The sequence below is a fragment of the Opisthocomus hoazin genome, chromosome 7 (genome assembly GCF_030867145.1).
Source record: "Opisthocomus hoazin isolate bOpiHoa1 chromosome 7, bOpiHoa1.hap1, whole genome shotgun sequence".
NCBI classification, from domain to species: domain Eukaryota; kingdom Metazoa; phylum Chordata; class Aves; order Opisthocomiformes; family Opisthocomidae; genus Opisthocomus; species Opisthocomus hoazin.
Window position 1 is genome coordinate 44,154,723 of NC_134420.1, and position 23,595 is coordinate 44,178,317.

Below are 23,595 nucleotides of genomic sequence, written 5' to 3' on the forward strand. Positions count from 1 at the left end.
AAGGGAGGTGAATTTGAATGAATAATCAAATAAGGACCTAACCACCTCAATAATATAATTGTTAGCTTACATTCATAGTAAATTTTTGTTTCAGTTTTCTGACGGGTTTGTCTTCCTGGCCATTGTAGAGAACTCTCCTATTCAGAACATTTTGTGTCCATCCTCAATATAGTTTAGTAAAATGGCTGTCGATTTCAAAATCCTTTAAAAATAATGAAATATGCATTAGAGGGTGATCTTGGCATTTAAATGCTTAATGTGGTATTTGCATTATCTTCTGTGTTACCAAGCTTTGTAAGAGCTAGGAAAAAAAGGCTTAGTTTTACAACTTCAATATATGCTTCTTATGATGCGTGATTTCTATAACTTCTGAAGACATTGGAAATACGATTAGTAGAAAAGTAGTTGAGCTAGAGATGTTTGAGTATAAAGTCAGGATAGAACACACAGAAAGAGAAATTTCTTCTTAAACAAAAGAGGGAGCAGCAGTCGTCAGCCTTGAAACAGTCAGCTCTAAAGGGCAGCACTTAATGATTCAACTTGTTCCCTCCATCCTGATGGCTGCGATTCATCTTCCAGACTCTGATGAAAGAACCATCTTCATAAGTGCAAGCTGCTTCTGTGCTTAAGTTTGTGCAGTGTTGAAAATTGGTCCAGATGAAGCTGACAGATACAGAGCCCTTCATTCTGTGCAAGCAACAAATCCCATCAAAGCTGCTTGTGAATACATAGGATGCTGTCTTTCAAATGATACTACAAGAGCCTGTTTAAAGAATGGAATTGTTGAGTGTCTAGGGACCAGCTCCCTACACTAGATGCTGACTACCATCCTTTTGGCAAGAAGCAGGTGGCAGGGAAACTTTTTACATCGCCCTCTCAAATCATCATGTTTATTTTTCTCAAACTTTTTGAAAAGGTAGTTCTCTTTTTGGGGGTCATCTGTCTTTGTGTGATTCCCTGCAGCTGCAGTTCAGTCCTGCCAGGATGGAGCAATAAGAACCAGCTGTAACAACTGGCTGCAGCTGTAAACACCCTCTTCCTCTCCATACCCATCCTCTCCTCACCTCCTCTGGAGAGTTGATTGAGCTCCTGACAGCAATTAAAGGTAGTTAGCTGTTTCTGGCCAGAGTAAACCCTTCTAGCTAGTGATTACAGCTGCTGCTCTTGTCCTTGAGGAACTTTGCTACTGCTGATGCTGCTTTTTCTACAATTTCTCAGTGTTCCTGGTTGTGATGAACATTTGGGAAATGCTGATCATGGAGTTCGAAAATAATCTTCTGAAGCATGTTGTGGGAAGAGGCTCAGAGCAGGAGAAGGGCTTTAAACAGAAAGAAGACCAGATGCAAAGAGCACTGCTAGGCAAAGAGATAGCTCAGTGATCCATGCCCTTAAAAGCAGCACACAAGAAAGTTTAATATTTATTTCATGGAGAAAGATGTACGCTAGCTACACTAAATGGCTTGAAAATGTACTTCCTGAATGGTGCATAAAAATAATCAAGAGAAATGTTTTGAAATGTTTTGCAAAGCAATTATAATATTTTAAAGAAATATGAGGTTTTCCCAAGCTGCTTATTTACCTAGGTTTTTCAAATCTTGCTCGAAATTATATCTTCTGTTTGTAAGACTAGTAAAGAACCAATTTTTCAATATGAGAGCTCTTACCGAGGCAATTCCTGCCTCAGTTACACTACGGTGCCTAGCTGAGATACTTTAATTTGACATAAGTAATAGAAAAATAGAAAATTCCTCCCTTATGTGATGTTATGAAGTGTTGTAAACAAAATGTAACTAAAAATACCATACCCGTGTCACAGTTGAGTCCTTTCTTTTGCTAGATCTCCTGTTTCATAATTCCCTAAGCAGAGTATCAAGTGTGCCATCGCTTTTTTAGTTATCATCATTTGGCATTTGCATTAAATCTTTTATTTAATAAGAAGTCTCCGACTCAGAAAGGAGTTTCCTAATTGCATGAATGCAGGTCTTCGCAATAATTCAGTACTACTTTTGCTAGAGGTAGTTTTGCGCTAAATAAGTCAAGTCTGAAATGAGAACTTAAGGACAGAAGAAGCATGCTTATGCCCATTAGTAGTCCAGTTACACTGCTGCAAATGTCTAGTCTAATATATTTTATTTACTGAGATCGTAAAACAAAACTAAAATAACTCAGCCTTTCATTTTGGGATAACAACAGCTTAGAAACGACTGGCAGCCTCAAAATTATTGAAAGTCATGTTTTAGCTAGGTAATAGGGCAAACAAATTTCAGTATTTTATTACGATGGGAATAATTTTGAATTAGTATAAATCTGGTAATGTCTTGATAGTAAGCAATTTGTTGAACATACGCTAAAGCATTTATTGGAAGCCTTATTCATTTCTCAGCTACATGGAAGATAGTCATGTGCAGAAACTGATGAAATGTAGTTTTTAATACTTGCAAATTATGCGTATGTCCTTGCATGGATATTATTGTACTGTTAATCTCTCTGTCTATCTACAAACAGAATTCTGCTTGACTGGCCCATTTGCTGTTACATAGGAACACTTCCTTGCTTTGCAATAAATATTGCATACTCTTGCCATATTTTGCCTTGCACTGCTGCTAATTCTTTGGCACAAGCTTCTTACGCCTGTAGTACTGGGTACCTCCATGCTGGGGTACAGAACAATTCCTGTGGCAGTTCCTTGTATGTTTCAAAAATTACTCTTTGGAGTTAAATGTGAGAATGAGTGATACCAAATTCTGAATGTTCCTCTTATTGTGAAAGAATTGTTCAGCTTTTAGTAGCTATCCCAAATGAATTTTTAGAACTCGGATCAAGCTCTGTAGTTTCTGTTATACTACCTGGAGGTCAAAAAGGTTTAGCAATATCGTTCTCGCAGGTAAAGTCAATAGAGTTCTTTGCTGTAAGAAGATGTCCAATTGCCACTTCTCATATGTAACACTAGGACTCCATAGTATCGATTTCAGAATGCTTTAAGGTTTACTTTCTGTAAGAAAACTAAGCTTCCTTAAATCACACTAATAATTTATTTTTCCCCCATTTTATATGCAACCTGAAAAACTGGAAGAAAAAGCTGCTCTTGGGCTGATCTAATGACAATGCATTTCCAATCATCTTATGTGAATAAAATAACAATAAAAAACCTTGTTCAGGCAGTTTTGTCTCCTCCTCTAGAAAGCAATACTAGATTGGCTACACTGACACCCTTGTGCTGTAATCCATGGTCACTGATAATCCTGGCTACTTGATTTTTGAGGGCACTATTACAAAGGGTAGAAATGTAGCCATTTGCAAGATACTCTATTTAAATGAAGATGTGTTTGCTTTGCAGGCCTCAGGGTTAACGGTATGGAGCAAATTGCCGATTTTTTCCTGTTAGACAGATTTACAGCTTGGTTTATGGCAGGCTCCATTTCTGTAAGAGGCAGCTGAATTTCCTCTATGAGGAGCAATTTGATATCTATTGATCTCATCTTTTTAGCTCATCACATTTAATGAATTTTCCCTCAAATCCGTTGACTGTATTTTGCCTGGTGAGACCAGTCAGCTTTGGCACTGGTTACCCACCTTCTTGACGTGCTAAGAGAATCAAATAATGCTGCTCTGCATGTTTTCCTGCTGCGGGTTAGAGCATGCCCCAGGGAACCTACAGCAAAGAGCCGGATAAAAGATTTTGCTGCCTTCCAGACCCAGTCAGGGACCCCCTCACCCTCGTGCAACCATTTACCAACTCGGAACCCAAGATGCCTCAGTGGAGTGGAGCAGAGACTAAAGACCCCTTTTCCAAATTACTGGAGCGACGGGAATAATTTTCCTGTCTAGGATGAGCTAAGCATCAGTGCAGCCCAGAAAGAAGAGTGCAATATCAGAGCTGAACTTGTTAGTGTGACAAATAGCTTGTGTGTTTGGGTGGGAAAAATTTGCATATTTTAGAGGGTAATCACAAAAGGTGACTAAACAGTCAGCTTCTGCAAATGGTTAATGGACTTGGTAGAGCAAGTTTGTATTGGAGATACAGCTGGGAGTCCATTTGGGCAGCGGAGAGCCAGTTGGTTAGAAGATATTTGGAGAACTGACAAAGTGGAAACAATTTGTGTTGTTCAGATTGAAAGGGGACAGAGTTGCTTCTGGGCAGAGAATGGACTGAAAACACATCAGTACAGCTAAGGTAGAAGCTGGATTGCTTTAGGGGAAGCAAAGATTATTTGTGCTTGGAGATGATTTTCATCATTAGGAGAAAAAGCATGCATAGAGGACAAATAAAGTTTGGGCTGTGGGGCTAAGGTAGTGAAAAACTAATAGAAACTGATAACGCTGCTAGGGCTTGGTAACAAAGGAAGAACATAGCACTGAAATCAGTAATGATGGAACAGCTGGAAAAAGCAAAGATAATCAACAGGGAACAGGACTGGCTTATTTTGGATTACCAGATAAAGGACTTTTAAAGTGTTTTAGTGCTCCCCTCAACCCTCTTGCTTTCAATAGCTTAGTAACAGTACTTCTAATATTGGCCCTCTTAAAATAAATGGATTGCATATTTTTCCTAATAGATAGAGTGCTTGTCAGAATTATCTCTGAATCTTGCTTATACTGCTTCATACAATTTAGATTGAATACTGCTCTTGGTTGATGACCAGTCTATAAAAAAACAGTAAGTGAAAGAGGTATCAGATCCAAAAATTCCTTGGCAACTCTGCAGTTTTCTCAGCAGTCTTGCTGCTTTGTGCAGCATAATTGAAAATGTCACTTCACATTTTATACTGAGAGTCAAGTTTGTGCTTTGTTGGTTTGGGTCTGATGATACTCCCCTGCTCTGAAAGCCCATCCCTCAGTTTTCAAGCTGGTTAAACAGTTACTAAGCAGTAATGTAGTATACATATGGAACTCTCACTTTTACTCAGACAAATACTTCTTTCCTAGAAGATGATACTGAAATACAGTGAACCCTCCGTTCTTTCCAAAACACTTAGTTCCTAACAGTTTGCTTGACTTTCAAACAGCTCCTCCAAGCACATTCACTTTTCTTAGGCATTTGCTTTACCACATGTAGTCTGAGTGAATACGTCACCAGCAATCTTTGCAAAAACAGCAACTTATATGTAAGCTGTGCAAACTGTGAATTTGTAACTTTACATCTAAAACTGAATTAAGGAAGGAATTATGCTTCCTTAATGAAGCACATCTATTGTGAAGCATATGCTTGTTCAGAACTGTTTGAATTTCCAATGTAAAGACCTCAGAATGATTTGGGAGTGAGCAGTTCTAGATGAGGGATTTTTTACCTGCAGTATTTGGCAAGTCATTCCAAATAATTGGGGGGTGGGGGGTGGGCAGAAATTGAGAGGGAGAGAGAAAAATAGAAAAAAATCTGCTCACAAATTATGTTAGTAGCATTGATTTAAGGGTATGCCTTTACTAGTATTTAGAACTGATTGTAAGGGATATGTCTACATCCAATGTTTGACTCACATCTGATGTGTGAGACCTTTGGCTGCAAAAACCTCCGGATTCCCTCTTGTTGTGTACATAGTTGGATACCACTTCTCAGCTGAGGGATGGCTACTAACAGCTCAGATGAACCAAGAAACACCTGCATTTGCACACATGGTTCTCTGAGCCCTCCTGTTCTAATGCAGTCACTCAGATCAATTATAAGCAACCACTGGGTTTACAACCCGGAGTCTTGTCTTAATCATCTGTATCACAGCTTAGCCATGAGCCTGCATCAGCCATCCGCGCTGTTTATTTGTGAACTGGACACTTTCTAGAAAGCGGTCAAAGATTATTTCTTACCTTCTGGATCTCTGCTGATAGGCAAAAGGGTGCAGCAGAGCTGGACATGGCGAGAGGGAACAGTAAGACTGCAAGAGGTGGGCTTCCTGCTCTTACTGTAGCATAGGACAGGCTCAAAGGTGAGCAGTGGGTGCCAGGTGACCTACCTGGAAAGTCAACAGAGGCTCCAGATTTAAAAGGGACACAGTGATAACTTGGAGAACTAATCAGTATTGAATTTAAGATTATCTTATGAATGACCCCTTTCTATCAGTGCAAAGGCACTCTGTTTTCTGGGATTGTTCAGCGCTTTCAGTTCTCTCATGGAGGTAGAGAAAAGCACTCAGAAACCACTGAAGTAGGTTTGGAAGCTTTCAGTGATGCACTAGCTTTCAAAACACAGACAGAAGCAGTCAAACTGCTATTAGGAATTTACTTCAGGGTGCATACGGTGGTTTAAGGTGCCTGTATGCTTACGCAGGCGCCTGTATGCTTACGCAATTTGAAAGTTGTCTTGAAAGCAAACAAAAAGGCAAAAAATTTTCTTGTCCTTGCTTTAGGTTTTGGAGCACAGATGATAATACTCACAAACAGCTGTGCTGTCCTCAGCAAATCAAACTGGAATCTTATCTGAATCTTGTTGTGTTGTTCATGACTGAATCCTCTGTAACTGCTCTCTTACAGGGGGCAGGTGCTGGGGAGAGGGTTGGTTGGTTGTGAAGAGATTGAGATAACTTCTGAGGTACCCTGCTAACTAGTTACTGTTTTGATTTTAGGGCTCCTTGAAGGGCCACCATTATTAAACAGAAAACTATTGAATTTAAAATTATGGTTTCTAATATTCCCTTAAACATGGTAAATACGGAGGGGCGAGAGAGAATGCTCATTGCTTTATGTTTTCATAGTGATACTCCTTTCCCAGCGTTTTGAGGTCTAGCTGTTCTGTTACATAATATACTTTGGCTCTTGGATATTGATGTTTTATGTATCTTCTGTGAGGAAGTACAGGATATTCCAGAAAGATACAGCACACCAAAATCATCACGCTCTATTTAAAATATTTAATTATTTAAATAATACATTGCTACTAACTTCCACCCAAATCAAATTCCAGTCTACCTAATGTTGTTAATGCATCATTGTCTTAACATGTTTGCATGCTGGAGATGGGTCAGAGCAAGAGAAATGTTGAAGGGTCTAGAGAGGATTAACCTGAGAAGGTGGATCAAGTCCACTTATGTAAGATTATTGCATAACTCCTCAAAATATGTTCATCTCTTTTTCCTCTTGTGTATCTTTATATGTTGTGACAGCAACTGGTTTTCGTTCCTTCATCCTTTTCAGTATGTTATGATCAGGAATGAAACATTAGATCATGCTGACTCTTAAATCATAGTTGTCATCATTAGGCATGAGAGTGAGTATCATTTGTGGTAAATACGCTCAGGAAACTGTCTCTCAGAGGCTTGTTTCAGACTGCCTGTATGCTTACGCAGGTATTTGAAAGTTGTCTTGAAAGCAAACAAAAAGGCAAAAAATTTTCTTGTCCTTGCTTTAGGTTTTGGAGCACAGATGATAATCCTCATAAACAGCTGTGCTGTCCTCAGCAAATCAAACTGGAATCTTATCTGAATGTTTATTGTTAGTAGAGACTGATTTTGAACACTGATTCTCATGCTGGTCAAGTAAGGCTAGCAGAACGAGGGCTAGATTTGCCTCTGGTTTCCCTTGGACAATGTTTGGAATCTCTCCAGGCTGGCAGGGGGAGAACCAACAAGCACACAGATATTTGGTAGCAGACAGTGTAGATGTTCAAGTCACAGTAACTTAATATTACTAATTACTTTTCCCTACTGATGCCAGCATCTGACTACATGAATGTTTCCTCATTGTGCTGTACAAGACTAAAGACACACAAGGTAATTTAAAATGCAAATACTGCTGCACTATTAGTGGCAACTGAACTATAGCAGCTAGCATAAAATTGGCTCAAACTGGGGTCAACCTCATCTATGCATTGCAGTGCAAATCTCTTACAGCTCTGCCGAGGTACAGAAAATCAGAAAAAAACAGGAAATTTGTTAGAAACAGGGAAGCTTCTGGGGTTAAAAATAAAGAATAAAAAGACAGAAGAAAAAAGACCAGAGGTTGTTTTTATTTTATTCTGTAAACATATCCAAATTTTGGGATGAAAAAAGTCAGAATTAGGGTCTAACGAGAAGGTAAAGGAATGCCCGCTAGAGACCACTGAAAAAAGAAACTGTCTAAAAGGGAAGGCAGATGAATCAGGAGGCAAAAGAAAAGCAATTAATGGAGGAACTAATAGTGACAGGATTTCTTTGGAGACTGCAGGTGAACAAGAATCGAGTGCATAACACCAGGTTAAATTAGGCAACTAGAGGAATAATAATGGAGTAAAGAGGTGGTGAATCTTAATCTCTCCTCTTTGCTGCCATATTTAGCAAATAGTGGCAATCACCATTTTCCCTGTTTCTAATCTCAGAAATCTTAACTGCAAAGTAAGTTCATGGGTCAAAGAATTACAATATCTCTTGTGTGCTGACAGACTTAACCTCTTCTAACCAATTAGCCTTGAATAGTAGGAAATGCTGAATTAAAGGTTCTGATTTTGTGGGGGATTCGTGGTCATTATATCTTAAGACATGGCAATGATATAGCAGAGGTCAATATATTTAGCAGTAACCAACGAGCAAACAGCATGCGTTCTATTTTAGTAAAAAGTCGATTTCTCCTTCATTTTGGCACTTTTAGCCATGGTGAGCTACCGCCCTCTTGAGGACAAAACTTGTTACTGCACTGGTTTTACAGAAATTTTGTTTGCTTCTCAAACGAACGAGACTCACAACTTTACAAACATTGTTGTTAGAAATTCAGAGATTAAATAAATCATAATCTTTCCTCCTTATGCAGATCTTTTTTGCTTTACTGTAGTCTCCAACAATTTTTTTTGCTATGTATTTTATTCCAACAAATTTAACGTTTACATACTGTTCCCATTTAAAAAAATAATAGCATGTGTATGCCAGTTAACAAACTTTTAAAAAATATTACCTGCACGTGCACTTCTACAGATTTTGTGAAATATATAAAAAAAATCACCCTATCCTCTGCAAAAAAAATTAGACATGTTGTCTCCCTGCAAATCTAACTGCCATTTTTATTACTATTTAGAGAATTGTAGTTATATTATCTAAATAAGTAGTGTTTAATCCTGCTTTGTGACCATCAGGCCAAGAATATAGTGGCTATCTACCTTTATCTATCACTTACTGGCTAACTTACTGAAAATGTAAAAAGTAATGAATTTAGTTTTTATTTAAAAGGCACTAAAAATCCTGTGGAATTAATTCTGTGCCATTGGGGAAAGGTATAAAATTCGGCGAATTTAATTCTTTTAACATGATTTATTCTTTGTTTGGGAAAAGGTAAAATTTTTGGAAGAGCACCAATCTCTGTTTAATTGACATCTTGCCATAAGGCCACTCTGATTTCGAGCTACAGGAGCAACCATGGTGTATGTACATCAAGTGCACCTTTCATAAGGAATTAAATGCTGAGGAATGAGGTCCATTTCTAGCAACTATGAGATCAAAGAGTAAAGCAATGTTGGGACCAGTCAGGGGAGGTGCCAGTGTGGCTCCGGTCGAGTGGCCTCCAGTGCTGCCCAGTGCATGCGCAAGGCAGCAGCTGACTGTCGGCAGAAATAACAGCTGCACAAGGGCGTTCCACCCCCAGTCCACTGCCTGAAGCCCAAAAACTCGGGGTATGCAAACCAAGGAATGATGGTCATCCATAATTGTCTATTTTTCAGAGCAGAATAAGGCTGGATACTAATACATTACAGAGGCCATTGTATGGAAAAATTGCAAATGAAGATTAGTTTGTCTTTTGAATGCAGTTCAGCTCATAATCGATACATACATTAGCTGTAAAACAATTTGAAAATAAGGTATGTTGCCAACACAACATTTAAAATAATTATATGAAGAGGCAATGCAGTACTTCTAAGTACCCTTACATCATTGTAAGTTGCCTCAACATCAATAGTTATATTGGCAGCATTTTTAGAAAAAGCACATCAATCAACTAGCTTCACTGAAAATGAAGATACTGATTATAGACTCACATTATCCACAGAGTTTGGATCAAGGTTGCTGCATAACAAATATTTCGTACTGGAAGAAAGGGGACAGTTCTGATCAGGAGATTTGATTTTAGGTTTATCTGTAGAATAAACAATAAATTTGCACTTAAGAACAACAGGTTCTGAACTAACTTCTAACATTTGCTATTCTAGTTTAGAGTTGCTCAGAGTGGAAAAAAGAGAAGTTTGGGACTGTAAAATAGATGTGAAAATACTGCAGCATTTTGGCACTAGCCTTTAAACAGGACATAGCAACTCATTTTGGTGCCTGGTATTTTTACAAAAGACAGACCCCTCTCCTGTGCTGTACCCAGGTTCCCTCCGGAATCCAGACACTCCTCCTGGCTGCTGCTGCAGGGTCGCAACCCCACTTTCTGGGAGTTAGTAGCATAGTCTTTCTCGGCCGAGGCAGATTTATTTCCTTCTCTTGACACATCGCTGGCTACAAATTTCCGGAGACGCTGTGGTCATAACTTGCGCCCTGGTTTACCAGCTGAAACAAGAGTATGTGGCCCAAAAACTGTTCGCATTTCTTAGCTGATCTCTGGATCCGGCAAGTCTTTGACTTAGGGTCACATGAGGGTATAACTTAAAAAGGCCTCAGTTTAGGATATTTAATGCTGTGATACATAAGAGAAACTTAAAACTTATCCTGTACTAGAAGATGTTTCAGACACCTTTCTTTATTCCTTAGCTGCTGCTTAGGCCTCGGATTTTATGTAGAGAAGAAATGACTCAGAAAAGTTATTTTAAGAGTAGTGAGAGTTTCTGTGAGACATGACCAATAACAGGCATTGCTCTTTGTGAATAAATATATTTTCAGAAACAACATCTTCAATTCTGGTAGTATGATAAACTTTGAATACCAGATTTAGATGATCATTCAGAAGTTTGTACACTACTCAGCTCACAGTGTCATGGTTGCTGACCATTCCGCCTCTAACTCGTAGAGCTTGTGCTTGCCTGTATTATTCCCAATGACCCGAAGAACATCACACTTTTTTTTACACTAAATAAAAAGAACTGTCTTGTCCTTTGCTTATATTTCCTCCTCCTCTATTTTCCTCCCTCTTTATGCCCCATTTCCTTATTGCCTGTTCTTCCTTCCTGTTTCTGTCTCATTTGCAGGCCTTTTGGTATCTTTTAAGTCCTGTGTTTCTCCTTTCTGCTGCTTATACTATGGACTCCATAGTTTCAACATTGTTTCCTTGGGAACCTTTTCCCAGTCAACCTCAAAATTTCACACAGACTAGGGATGCTGAACGAGTGCTAGAAACATGTGAATACAGATTTACGCTGCAGAGGTTTTCTGACAAAAGCCAGTACTGATTAGAACAGTGGAAAATATTTACTACTTTAAGGAATGTATCTCTGTCTGCATAACCCAGTGGCGATAAAACTTCTTCGTGTAAAAGTGGTGGCTTTTTTGTCATGATGATTGCCATCCATTTGAGAGGCTGCTTTAGCTAGCTCGCACGATAAGTGTTTTTCAGGCGGTAAAAACTGCCTCCACGAGAGGGCTTGCGCAGACTGCGTTCCAGCCAGCGCGCTCTCTCCAAGGCCAGGCTGCAGCTCAGTCTTTGCCACTGCCATCTGGCACTGTGGCCTGACGTGGAACTTGAATAATTTGAAATATTTCCTCAAAAATAACTAAGATTCAAATGAGTATGCATTATAACCTAGGAGGCAGATTAGCAAAATTATTTTCTGTCATCTAGAATGTGAAGGCATACGTAAAGTTTTTCCTTACAAAGAAGGGTATGCTAATTTACTTCTTTATTTGATTCCCAGGAGTGCTTTGAACCTCACAGCACTTTTGAGATACAGCACTGGCCTCCCGTATTTTCTCAGCATGAACTCTGCCTGCACCTGAATGAATGCAGGAGGCCTAAAACCTTATCTGGCTTTGTGCCTGTTAACGTCACATTTCAGGTAGAATGCATGGCCACAACAGTATGAGAGGAGATCAGCAGCCATCTTGTATGCCTGACATTATTGCCATCAGAGCAGACAGCGTCTCTGGAGGTTTACAACCAATCCATATTGCTGTTAAGTTCATACCAGATGACTGTTGAAATGATGGATGAATCAGACAGTCTTCCCTTTCCCCTCCCTTCTCTCCGCTAGTCCTCTCTGCTCTTGAATACTTGCAGAGTCACAGTGGTGCTGGCCCTTCCTGTGCTGCTATACAACATTCACATGCATAGCTGTCTTGGCCTCTGGGTTACACAGATCGCTTCTCCCCAGCAGTGTCCTTCCAGCCCATGGATTTTGCTTGTGTGGTTCTAGGTGTTCACTGATCCTTCAAAAGGCTGGGGGAAATGTTACCAGGGGTGTCGGAAGCTTGTCTGCTGTCTAAGAATATACATCTCAGGAACAGGGTTTAGGAAGCATTTGCCTTACTTTTCCTGTATCTGTCTTTGGCCCCCAGTCAATCTATTGATCTGAAGGATGTCCTTTTTTAGATCTTGTACGTTCCAAATAGCGGTGGAGGCCTTGTGGTAGTTCTTTCAAATAGAAAGTAGATCTTCACCTTGAGCAAAAGGTAAGACAAGACATACGGTAAAGAACGAATTATGTTTGTGGCATCATGGGAAGGCTGAAGTAATCTACAGAGATACATTTAGGAGTGATTCTTAATACTCAGGGTAGTGTAACCCGCTCTTTCTCTAGAAGCAGAAATAAAGTCAATAGTCCTATGGGAGCAGTGAACTTTTTATTGCGGAATCAGGTTGGCTGTCTTCAAATATAGTTATTTTTAATGGATTGAAAGTAATGCTTTGCATGTTTCTCTGTATCATGATTTTTAAGCCTATCTTACCTTGATGGTTCTGGCTCTTTTATCTAGAAGGTTTTAGGAAACTGAGAACTTCTTAAAAATTTTGTCTGCCATCCCCGCTCTAGTCATAATACTGTATGGAGAAATAGCTTGACATTGTTAGCAAAATCTGTTGATTTAGTAGTGGACCAAAAGGTCTGCAAAAATTAAGAGTACCCTATCATCAGCTTTTAGGGACAAAGCTAGAACTGAGTTAATTTGTAGTGCTTTCCTAGGCTTGTAAGAACTGTGCTTTGTTGTCCTCACTATTCCAAGACTAGAAGTACTCTCAGCTCTACAGTGAAATCTCCTTGAAAAGTTGCGATATGTCTGCCTGGCTCTGCTTGATATAACTCTACATTCTTATATACTAATCCTTCTCGTTTTCCAGCATCAGAATGCATCCCGGGGCTTCTAAAACCAGGAAACGTCATGAGCCAGTGAACATCCTGTGCTACCACATTCAGTTCAGTATAAATGATGACCAATTAGATAGATGTCCATTAGGGAAAACACATTCAACAGTAATTTCTAATTCTATGTGTGGTAGTTGGGCACAAAGCCTAGAGGTGGCACTCATGAAAGATTTGTGTAATTTAACAGTTGGTCTTACAAATGCTTAACTAGACAGTGTATAGTAAGAAGATGAAGATGTGTCTTTACACAGATGTCCATTAAGAAAAGTATTTGACCTCTATCTTTTCCCTGTTTGGAACGAACATTAAAGTCGCACATTCTCATAGGCTGGGGTTATTGAGTAAATGTGGTACTTGTTTAGCAGAAAGCTGCTAAGTTCCATTCCTGAAGTGTTTGTGAATGAATGTGTCCTGAACTGCATATTAAGTTTTGCCATCCTACTGATGTGTTTGGTCAGTTGTATGTTTCTGTGAGGTCATTGTCTGCCACAGTATCTTGACAGCATCACACAAAGAATATTTTCCATCGTGGCATCTTGATTCCTTGGGGATCCCTAACATCTGTACTGCTGATGGTTTTATTGTTGCCTCTGGGTCTAACTCCAATTAAATTGACCGTGGCAGTTTGTTACAGCCTCATCCTCTTGAGTACCCAGATTCCTTTGACTTACCTTTTGCCTATGAAGAAAGTGCAACTTCTGTCCTTTTGAAAATAAAGTCCATGGGCAGGAATGTGTTCCTCCTGAGACTAATATGCAAGTCCTTTTGTCGTTAGACAAAGGGTTTTCTTAATGCATTCTGTGATAGAAGTGCCCTTAGAGCCAGCCTGTCCTTGTACACAGACCCCTCTGTGAGCTCAGTCTTTTTGTAAATTGGGAAAAAACTTTACAACGCTGTCTGCTTGCAACAAAATTGGACATTCATTTTTAAGCACACAGCCTCATAACCAATTCTTTTAATAAGAGAACTCCCTTTGTGTAATAAAAGGGAAGGTGGAGAGAAAAAAGGTCTGGGGTAGTGATTTAACAAGCACTGTTGTCTGGTGCTTCCACACTGAAGCTTGTGGAATACAGTAGACTTTCCACCGTCACTCTTAACTACCATGGCAGATGATTTTAGTATGTTTGCATTTAATAGTTCAGCATGTCTCTTTTATTCTGATTTTAATCTTAGTTCGAGTCATTAGAAGGGCTTTGTACTTTTACAAATGCAATGACTAGAAGTGCCTTAAGTATAAGCCAGCATGCATGTCAAATGAAAATGTTAGACCAATAAACCGAGCAGTGTTAACACTGCACAGCTTAAAATTACAAGCCAAAAGTTATTGAAATAATTTTGCTACCTGTGTCATGTAGGCACAATAAATCTGGGAATTTTTTTCCATAAAAAGCAAACCCAAAATTTGGTCTAGGATGAAGGCCATAAAACTTTTCATAATGGTGTTAACTGGATGCAGTTTCACCCCCTGTGTTTTATGGCATAATTTGGGCAATGTTAATGCTAGCTTCCTTAAGTGCATATATCCAGACTCCCCATCTAAAAGAATCTCACATCGAAAATATACTAAAAACATCTAAGATACTCCTGCTTTTAGTGGTTAAGAAAAAAAAAAGTTGCATTTTTTAATATAGTAAAAATTCCACGTTTTCACATCCTTTTTTTTTTTGGAAACCATAAATGTGCTATCTTTTATACTAAAGCTCAAAATTACAGAACTGGGCTTTAGTCTGTTTCCATACTAAACGTGATCTAATAAAAGCTGGAATTGTAAAGTGATAGCTGCAGCTGAGATGGAAACTTCCTCCTTTCTCATTCCATTCAATTAATGAAAGCTGAACTTCAAAGTCTAAATGAGATCATTTGAAGTGCTAAAATTATTGAACACCGGAACTATTTACTTTCCTATCTGACCAAAAAAAGAGAGAGCTTGTAATGTAAAAGTAAAATTAAGCCACTGAAATGAAGTTAGGAAACTTTAAACGTTCTAGTGCAAGAAGTGGTTTTAGCTTAGTTAAGAGGCATTTGTGCATACTTTTATGTGACTCACTTGATAGTCACACATTTTTTTCATGACTGTGACAGTAAAAGCTTTTCTGGGAGGTCTTAGTTGTGTGCTGCTCAGAAAATCGCAATCCAGTGAGAACACCCCTGAGAAGCTAAGAGAATATGCACCAGGGACTGGAGCCTTTCCACAGTACCATAAGCACTTACGTTGCTGTCACTAGTTTTGTAGTTCTTATCAGAAGTTTTTAAGCTGGTCGACTGGTCGTTACTTTGCTGACAGTCCGTAACATTTCTCCTGGGCTCTACTTTGTCCTTTTTTGACCACGAGCACCGGCTGTGCCACCAGCTCCAGGGGAGCATGTATCTAGGGTCAGTGGATATCAAAACTCCCTTGATTGACTCATCTGATGCCAGTAACCATCACCTTCAGTTCTGCTGCCTCAAACTCGGAAGTGGGAAGTTAATGGATATCTGTTTCTAAAGGAGGTCGGTCTTTGACCCCAGAGATGGGTGAGCTTCTGAAGCTCAACGGAAAAGCACAGGAGGGGACTGTGGAAGTCGGAGAGACAGAGGGAGCGAGGAGCTCCTGGGCCATGCCAAGAGGCAGCAGCGGGGTGCAGGTAGCGAGCACTGTGGTGTGCTGACCTGCTGTCGTGAGTAGGGAGGAGTATGCAAACAGGATCCAGCAAAACAGGAAAAAGGAATGGAGTCAGGCACAAATTCTTGGGATGCCAAAGACTGCCTATTTCTGTGTTCATTTTAAGTATTTAATTTTTCTGACACACACTGGGGATAGGCAGAACACACACAGTCCTATTAAGTGTAATGAATTGCATGTGAGACTTGTTCATCTGACCACCTCCGCAGGCCTCACCGCCACGCTCCAGGGTTTCTAGTACTGGCAGCACACCACCGCAGCTGCTTTCCCACTCTGTTACCCCACACGCCAGGCACAACCAGGCTGCCTAACCCAGGATCCTGTGGCCAGACGTGCTGGGTGCGGGGAGACCCGCAGCCCCGTGCAGTGGCTGGGGAGCCGAGTCTTTTGTACGCCCTTGTATTTGGCGGAACAAGGGTGGGCAGCACGCTTCCAGGTGCACCCGTCCTCGGCCTGATATCCACGTGTGGCTTTGCCCTCGGAGCTAATCCATCCATGCCCTTCTTGGGTAACTCAGCAAGAGAGTTCTCATGTCTGACGATTCCAAAAATTTTAATGTTTTGGTCATTAATGAGGAAGTCTTGGGATATTGAGTTAAATCTCATCAAATTTATTTTTATTTCTTCAGTTAACAAATTACTTCCTTAATTCCGTAGAAGATTGAATTAAGTATATTTTCATTCTATAAGACACCAAAGCAGACACACTGAGTTACAGCTTTTTTTTCCCCCAGTACTTAACAATTGTCTGTCTGTTTCATTCTTACCCATCCAGAGCAAACAGACCACAGAAAAGAAAAAAAAACACTTTGTACATGCCAAATTTCAAATGAAGCCATTTTTGCTCTAGCTTTGTTCAAGAATGTGTGATTAGAACCTTATTCCTCTCCCTAGGAAAATCGGTAAAAATGACATGAATCAAAATGGAAAGGTAAACGTATTAAAGGTGAATGTTTAGAAAGTTTCTGCGTGGGGTATGGGAAGAGCTTTATCATTATTTACAAACTTTACCATAGAAGTTGCTACAGATCATCCAATGACAATCCAGAAACAATTGTTTCTGTACTAAGCAGCATAGAATAAGCATAGCTTTATGCTGTGCCGTGTAGGGGCTTCAGTTTTTTTAGTAACATTTAGCTTGCTAGCACAGTACAAAACGATTACAATCGCAAAACTGAACCAGCTGGTCAAAAAGCAGAGACGGGATTATACTGGTGCTCCTTTTTTTTTTTTTCTGTTCCCCTCTTTTCTCTCTGAGAAATTCTTGTACAGTAATTTTTAGCTTCAATGTGGCTGACTATGGTTTTTCAACTTCCAAGAAGTTTGGATGGAAAATACAATCATCTAATTTCCTGTTATCAAAGCATGAGTTGGGTCGATTTTACAGTATTTTCATTGTAAGTGCGATACTGGCTAGATCAGACCCTTAACTAGCATAAATCAGCATAGCTCCACTGAAGTTTATACCTTCTGAAACTCTTTCTCACCTTAAGAATTATGAAGAAAAAAAAACTCTAGAGAAAGAAAACATAAGTTCAAACAGGAAAAGCGGAAATGTAGGCAGTTGTCTAGGAAGGGATATAAAGTGGTTTCATGGGCATCTTATAAAATGAAGAAAAAACCTGAAAAATATCCTGTATCAGTTAAAATTTGTCATCCTACGAATTGATTTCTTTCACTGAGTGCTCCTGGATTCAGACTTAGGATTGCACATTAAGCTTCATCCTTTGTTTTGACATAACTTACGCTGTAATCCATTTTTCCAAAGCGTAGCTTCATGCCCCGTCCGAGTCTCACAACAGATCTTCTGTACTGTGGGAAGATTTTTCCCGTTACCTTTCAGAACTCGCCGTGCCTAAAGCTTCCGTTTAAAACCGATGATGCGACGGCCTTGACGCAGTTTGCGGCCCTGAGCGCGTCTACCTCGTTAATTGCGTTCTGTTCCAGCTAACCGGGCCGTCTCGATCACGGAGGAACGGCGTCGGTGCCGGTCGGTCCCGTCGGTAACTCCAGAGCCGCCGCAGCCGATTGTATTTGGCACCGGTTTCAACTCCCAGCCCGGAGCGGCCTCCCGGGCCGAGTCGCGAAGCCGGTGTCTGGATGATAAAGCTGTAACGCTGGAAGAGGGACGGGACGGTTTCGGTGGCCCCCCCGGCTCCCATTGAGGAGCGGGGTGCGGCCTACGGGCAGGGTCCCGTCGCGGGGCCGGCAGGTGGCGCTGTGAGCCCGGGCACGGCGCGCGGGCGGGCGGGCGGCTCTGCCTCCGCCGGCGGCCTGGCGCTGCCCGGCCACCCCTGCCCGATCCCTGCGCTCCCTTTCGCCGTCCCGCCGCTATTTTCGGGTTCCGCAGATGTTCCCTTTCGAACGGTTTCAATAAAATTTTATTGCCGTCGGTTGAGAAATAGTAGGATTATGGTGGCTTGTGCTGCCCGGCAGAAGAAAATTCGCCGGGGCTGGCCGCGGCCGGGGCTCCCCTCGGCCGGGGCTCCCCTCAGGCGCCGTGTCCCCAGCCGCCATCCTGACGAGCCAGGTGGCACTGGTGCTGGCAGCCTCATCTCTTTTTCCTCAGATGACTTGGCCCATCGTGGTTCTATAATAAGTTATTCCCCGCCCTCTTCCCCCACCACCCCACCCCCCTCCCGCGCTCCCAAACTGGGCCCCGGGGCATTCACGTGCCTCGCCGGGGCCTGCTCGGGCCCGCAGCCCACGCCGTCGGTGCCGCGAGTGTATGCGTGCCAGGCTGCCGGAGCCTGCCACTTGGGAGTTTCTAAGCACCAGCATGAAGTAGCAGGCATTGAAACACGGGCACGTTTTGTGATAGGGCAGAAGTGACTCTGTTGCTAGTAGCTGCTTTTTATACTGGTGCAAGGCTGCAATGTTTCTGAGCACCCTTTTGAAGGCATACAGACATCGAGTACTGCAGGCAGATGTTATACGTGTCTGTCTCCGTAAAATACATGACGCATATACAAGAGAGAGCCTTTCTTCAGTTTTTGTGCTTACCATATCACCTTGTCTCTCAAGGACAGCACGTTGCTAAAATGCAGGCAGAGATTTATTGGAGGGACTAGAAGGACTTTACTCCTCCTGCTCCTCTCCCCCTCAGCTCATGTCTCCTGCTCCTCTGCCAGTCTGGCATCTCTTACGCTCCACTGCGAGCTGGGAGAAAGCAAGCAGCAGAGCTGGGGGAACATCTTGCCCCCCCCCCTCCATCCCACAGCTCGTCGTGGGGAACAGAGCCCTTGTGGCATGGCCTGCTGTGGGAGAGAGGAGATGCTGCTCCCTTCACTACTTGGCCCAGAGCAGAAGCAGGTTGTGTCGGTCACCGTGTCCACTGAGTTGTTTTTCCTGTCTTCCTTCCCCCTTTCTGGAATATCCTGATAAACCGCTTACAACAAAACCCGCAGAATAACAGTTTTCTTCCTTATAATACTTTGAGATACAGTGGATCCCATGAAAAGAGATGGCAATAGCCTCCTTCTCATCCTGAGGGCTCATAGGGACTCATGTAAAAAATAATAATATTTAAAGCAAAGTCTTCAGAGTGCCTCAGTGAGTACTGTAATGCATGCAGTATGCACTGGAGCATCCTGACAGAAGCTAGCTTTGGTTCGGAAGAACTGCCGCTTCCGCTGGAAGCCAGGAGTTGATTATTGGACCCTGCTTCTTGGCACAGCGTTGGGCCAAAATGACTCTGCTACCATGAATTTTGAAGGAAGTGTGGCTCTGCTTGGTCTGGTATATTACCATTGCACTTCTTTGCATAATGCAGCTGTGTGCCAACTGCTCAAACTCCTGTTTCTGCCTCGTTTAGAATTTTAGTTTCATGTGCCACTTTGGAGAAGGGGATTTGGGCTCCTGAGTCACTGAGGAATCTTTAAGTTTTATGCTTAGCTTACTTTTAGTTATCTGAATGGACTAATAATTACTAGAAATCATTCCACAAATAAAGTGGTGAGAGTGAGATACAGAGTGTGTATACCAAGTTGTTATCCAACTGGAAATTAAAATTCTCACAATGCTGCGAAATTCATAGTTGGTAACCAATAATATAGCCAGTGTTAGACCTAACTTAATCTAGTCTTACGATGCTTGTAATAGACTGACATTCCTCTTCAGAGTTAATTTTCAGGGTGCTTATAAACATCACGGTCAGTTTATTCCATTTACTCTCTTGCTTTGTGGTGGATAAGACTTTGGTGAAATGATCTGTACTCAGTATGTGCTTATAGTATCATCCAATCATGTAAATTCAGGGGCACTATTTTTAATCAGACAATATAATTGGTACTAATCTTGAAATAAATGGTGCTCCTGAGAAGCAGGAACTCCTGTCTGCTCAGGAACACCATCTGTGTGGCTCATATGCAATCAGCAATATTTATATTAAATGCTGTATATTCTGCATCACCTACTGTTTGATCTCTTCTCTCTGAGTCTCACCCTATGAACCAAAACAAGGATCACAAGACCCAAGTTCTGACAAGTAGTTTCTTCCCTCAGTCTACTGATGTATACGTTGTTAAAGGAGCTTTGTTCAGCACTTTTTTCAACCAACAGTGCTCATGCTACTCCCAGTTTGCCCAGTGCAAGGTCTTCAGCTCAATTTTCATTGTAATCTGTATGCAGCTTTTTATGTATCCCCCCCATATCTTCTAAAACTTTGCTGTTTTCTCCATTTCGTGACAGTCACATGGATCTCACATTGTCCTGTCCCGAAATATCACCATAGATTATCCCTGGAAACACTATTGTGCTCCTCATTTGCTGGCAGACTACTTGCTAATTGGTTTTTTTCTTTGCATGCCTGTAAAAGGCAAAATTTTACTGTACAGTACTCTTCTGGCTTAAAAAAAAAAGTGAGCAGACATTTTTCAGATTACCATTTTACTAACAAATATGTTTTTCTTGTTCTTTCTTTTTTCTTATCTGGTAAGGGGTTTGTAAGCAAGCTGGATGAATTCATTCACTGGTTAAATGAAGCCATGGAAACAACAGAGAATTGGACTCCTCCTAAAGCGGAGACAGACAGCCTTAAACTGTACCTGGAGACACACTTGGTAGGACAAGATTATACTATGATTACTATCAGTAATTGAAGTGTTCAGCTGTGCTTTTTATTTGATTATTATTTTTTAATTACTAGTGTGCATCTATATTTTAATGTAAGATTTGCAGCATTGCAGTTAATTTTAATGAACATACCAACAAATTATTTTCTGTATTTGAAATGTGTACTGATAGCTTTTTAAAAATTAAATTTAAAGGCAGCATTATGTTGCAATGCGGAAATTCAGAAATTATCTCCAAAACTGGAAGCAAATGGCAATAGTAAAAGGAGAAAGGATATTGTTTTTTCTGTTGATCATTCTAGGATCTTTACTACACTGTAACATTAACAGAACTCTTACTAGTAAAGACCTCTTATTCTCTCTCCTGCAGTTTTAACATAGTACAGAATCATTTAAATAAAATATTTGAAATCATTATTTCAATAATTTTATTTGATGTGCATTTCTGTTGTGTAATTAATACAACTCACTAACATTATTCTTGTGCAAAAAGCTAAAACATTGGGTGGAAGGAGAAAACACTTGGATGAATGATCTTCCGAGTAAATTACAGGCTAGAATTATAGATTGAGAAATATTTGATAAACCTCATGAGACTTTCACTGAATTCTTCCAAGAGCTGTTTCTGGTTATGAGGAGGTGAAACAAAAATCTGAATTAAACCAGGTATTAAGTTCTCAAAAGCAAAATTTTACGCTGCAGGTAGAGAATAAAGATCAATGGGTAGGTATCTTAATAGGTAAACTATCTGGCAAAAAGAAAAAAAAAAGAGCGGAAATTTAAGCTAAGAAATTCCTTCCCCCTCTGCCAAAATCTTTGTTTCTTGCCAGTATGAATTGGAAGAAAACCTGGTGATAGCACTATTCTGAGCCAATGAGCTGGGCACCCCAGCTAGATAAAGCAGTGCATTAGCGGAGCCCGCATCAGAGCAACAACCCCGAAAGCTCAGTCTCATTTCCAGTCTCTGATAATCTGATGGTGAAGAATTATTTGACAGTCCCAGGAAGTCACGTGATGTATTACAGGAAAAAATGTCATTCTAATCCCTACCGTAATACTGGAGTGACCGTTACTAAATTAATTAAATATACATTAACCACATATACGATTAGAACCGAACGGAAAACTGTCTTCAGAATTTCAGCTCTACAGAAAAATCTTTTGCATCTTTTGTTCTTAAACTTTTCCGCTGTAGTAGCGCCTACGGGCAGCCACCAGATTGAGTGCCCATTGTGGTAGTCTGTCAAATGCAGTAGGAAGACACTGCGTTTTTGCCTTACGTTGCAGATTTTTGATTTTGTGTCAGAGTTTGGATTTTTGCCTTTTACTACACACACTCGGTCTCACAATTCCCGTTATGTTTACAGGTGCTCTGAAGACACAGGGCACATTGTGAGATCAGACCTCGGAAAAGGCCTGGTCATTTCAATTTGTTTTCCTGTTACTCTGCAGCATGAAACTTTTGGACAGATGGGTTTTTATGAGGAGAATTGCAATCTTCATTCTTGACTGGATAAAAAGAAACAAATTCCAGGAAAAGGGCAATCACAAGGCTGAGTCTCTGTCACAGTCAGTTTCTTTTTCCCCTTCTTTTGCGAGGAGGAGCACAGTAGCTCTTTTGCAGGCAAACGACTTCCAGCTTTGGCTTGTGGTTCTGTGGGAGGTGAGGCCAAAGCCATCTATCAGACTGGAAAGTGGAGTAGTAGCCCAGAGGCAACTCCTTCATTCCTAGAGGTAGTCAGAATAAATGAGTATGTGGGCACCTGTATGAGTTCACTTTCCCCTGTAAGTACTTGGGATCCGAGCTGTACTCTACGTCTGCTTATCTTTGGCATAAGAAGATCTTTGTATGTTTCAGGATGACTGTGTTATGATACAAGGTGGTTTTTTTCTTTACTTCTGTGAAGAAGTAAGATGTCTAAAGAGCAGTTCAGTTTCAATTTGATGACATTAGAATTATTTTTATGGCATATATAACCAGTGAAAAAATCATTGCACAGCCTGGGAAAAAGTAGCCATGACTTTTCATTTTGGATTTCAGAAAACATATGCTATTGTATGTGTTTCTACACAGCAGAACTGAACTATTAAAATACAGGACATTTTTATAGTGGGAACAATAGTTATTTGTATTTATTAGATTGTCAGCTTTTCAGCGGTATTTGTCTGTCAGAAATCCTAATCTGTATTTAAACAGCAGTATATGAACTTCAATTCACATTAAGTTCAGTGTTAAAATTTCCGTTAGTCAAGCACTGTAAGACAATGGTGATGAAGGTCTTTGTGAGGGTACTTACACTGCTCATTTTCTTCTACCAGTCAGGTTATACATGCTGTCAGACTCATCTAAGATTTGGTGAAGTAAAAGGGGCTTAGTACTTTACAAATTTAGGCTCCAGGCTTACGGGTTTGTAGTACAGACACCAGTGGCAAACTAACCTGGAAAACAAAGAAAATGTATTGGTTCTTTTCTATATACTGCATCTGCACTAGCAAACCTCATAACTATGATGCCTCACTGGTGCAGATTTTTTGGTCGTAGGAGGAGTGAAAACTCGGTGTAGATTAGTATTTTTATTTTTATTAGTAGAGACAAGGCCTTAGCCTTTGGCACAGATTATCAATTTCACCACCTGTGATACTGTTTTCTTGGAAATATGTTTGTTGCAATAACAAAATTAGTGC

The 23,595-nt window shown here is 40.6% G+C and overlaps 1 protein-coding gene across 4 annotated transcripts in view; it reads left to right on the top strand.

Moving 5' to 3' along the window:
• AKAP6 (A-kinase anchoring protein 6) overlaps positions 1-23,595 on the top strand; it is a 299,941-nt gene that overhangs the window by 106,852 nt on the left and 169,494 nt on the right. For all 4 annotated transcript variants that reach the window (XM_075425714.1, XM_075425718.1, XM_075425717.1 and 1 more), the window contains exon 5: positions 20,776-20,898. In XM_075425714.1, the coding sequence (XP_075281829.1) occupies positions 20,776-20,898 (123 nt within the window). The remainder of the gene's footprint in view (positions 1-20,775; positions 20,899-23,595) is intronic.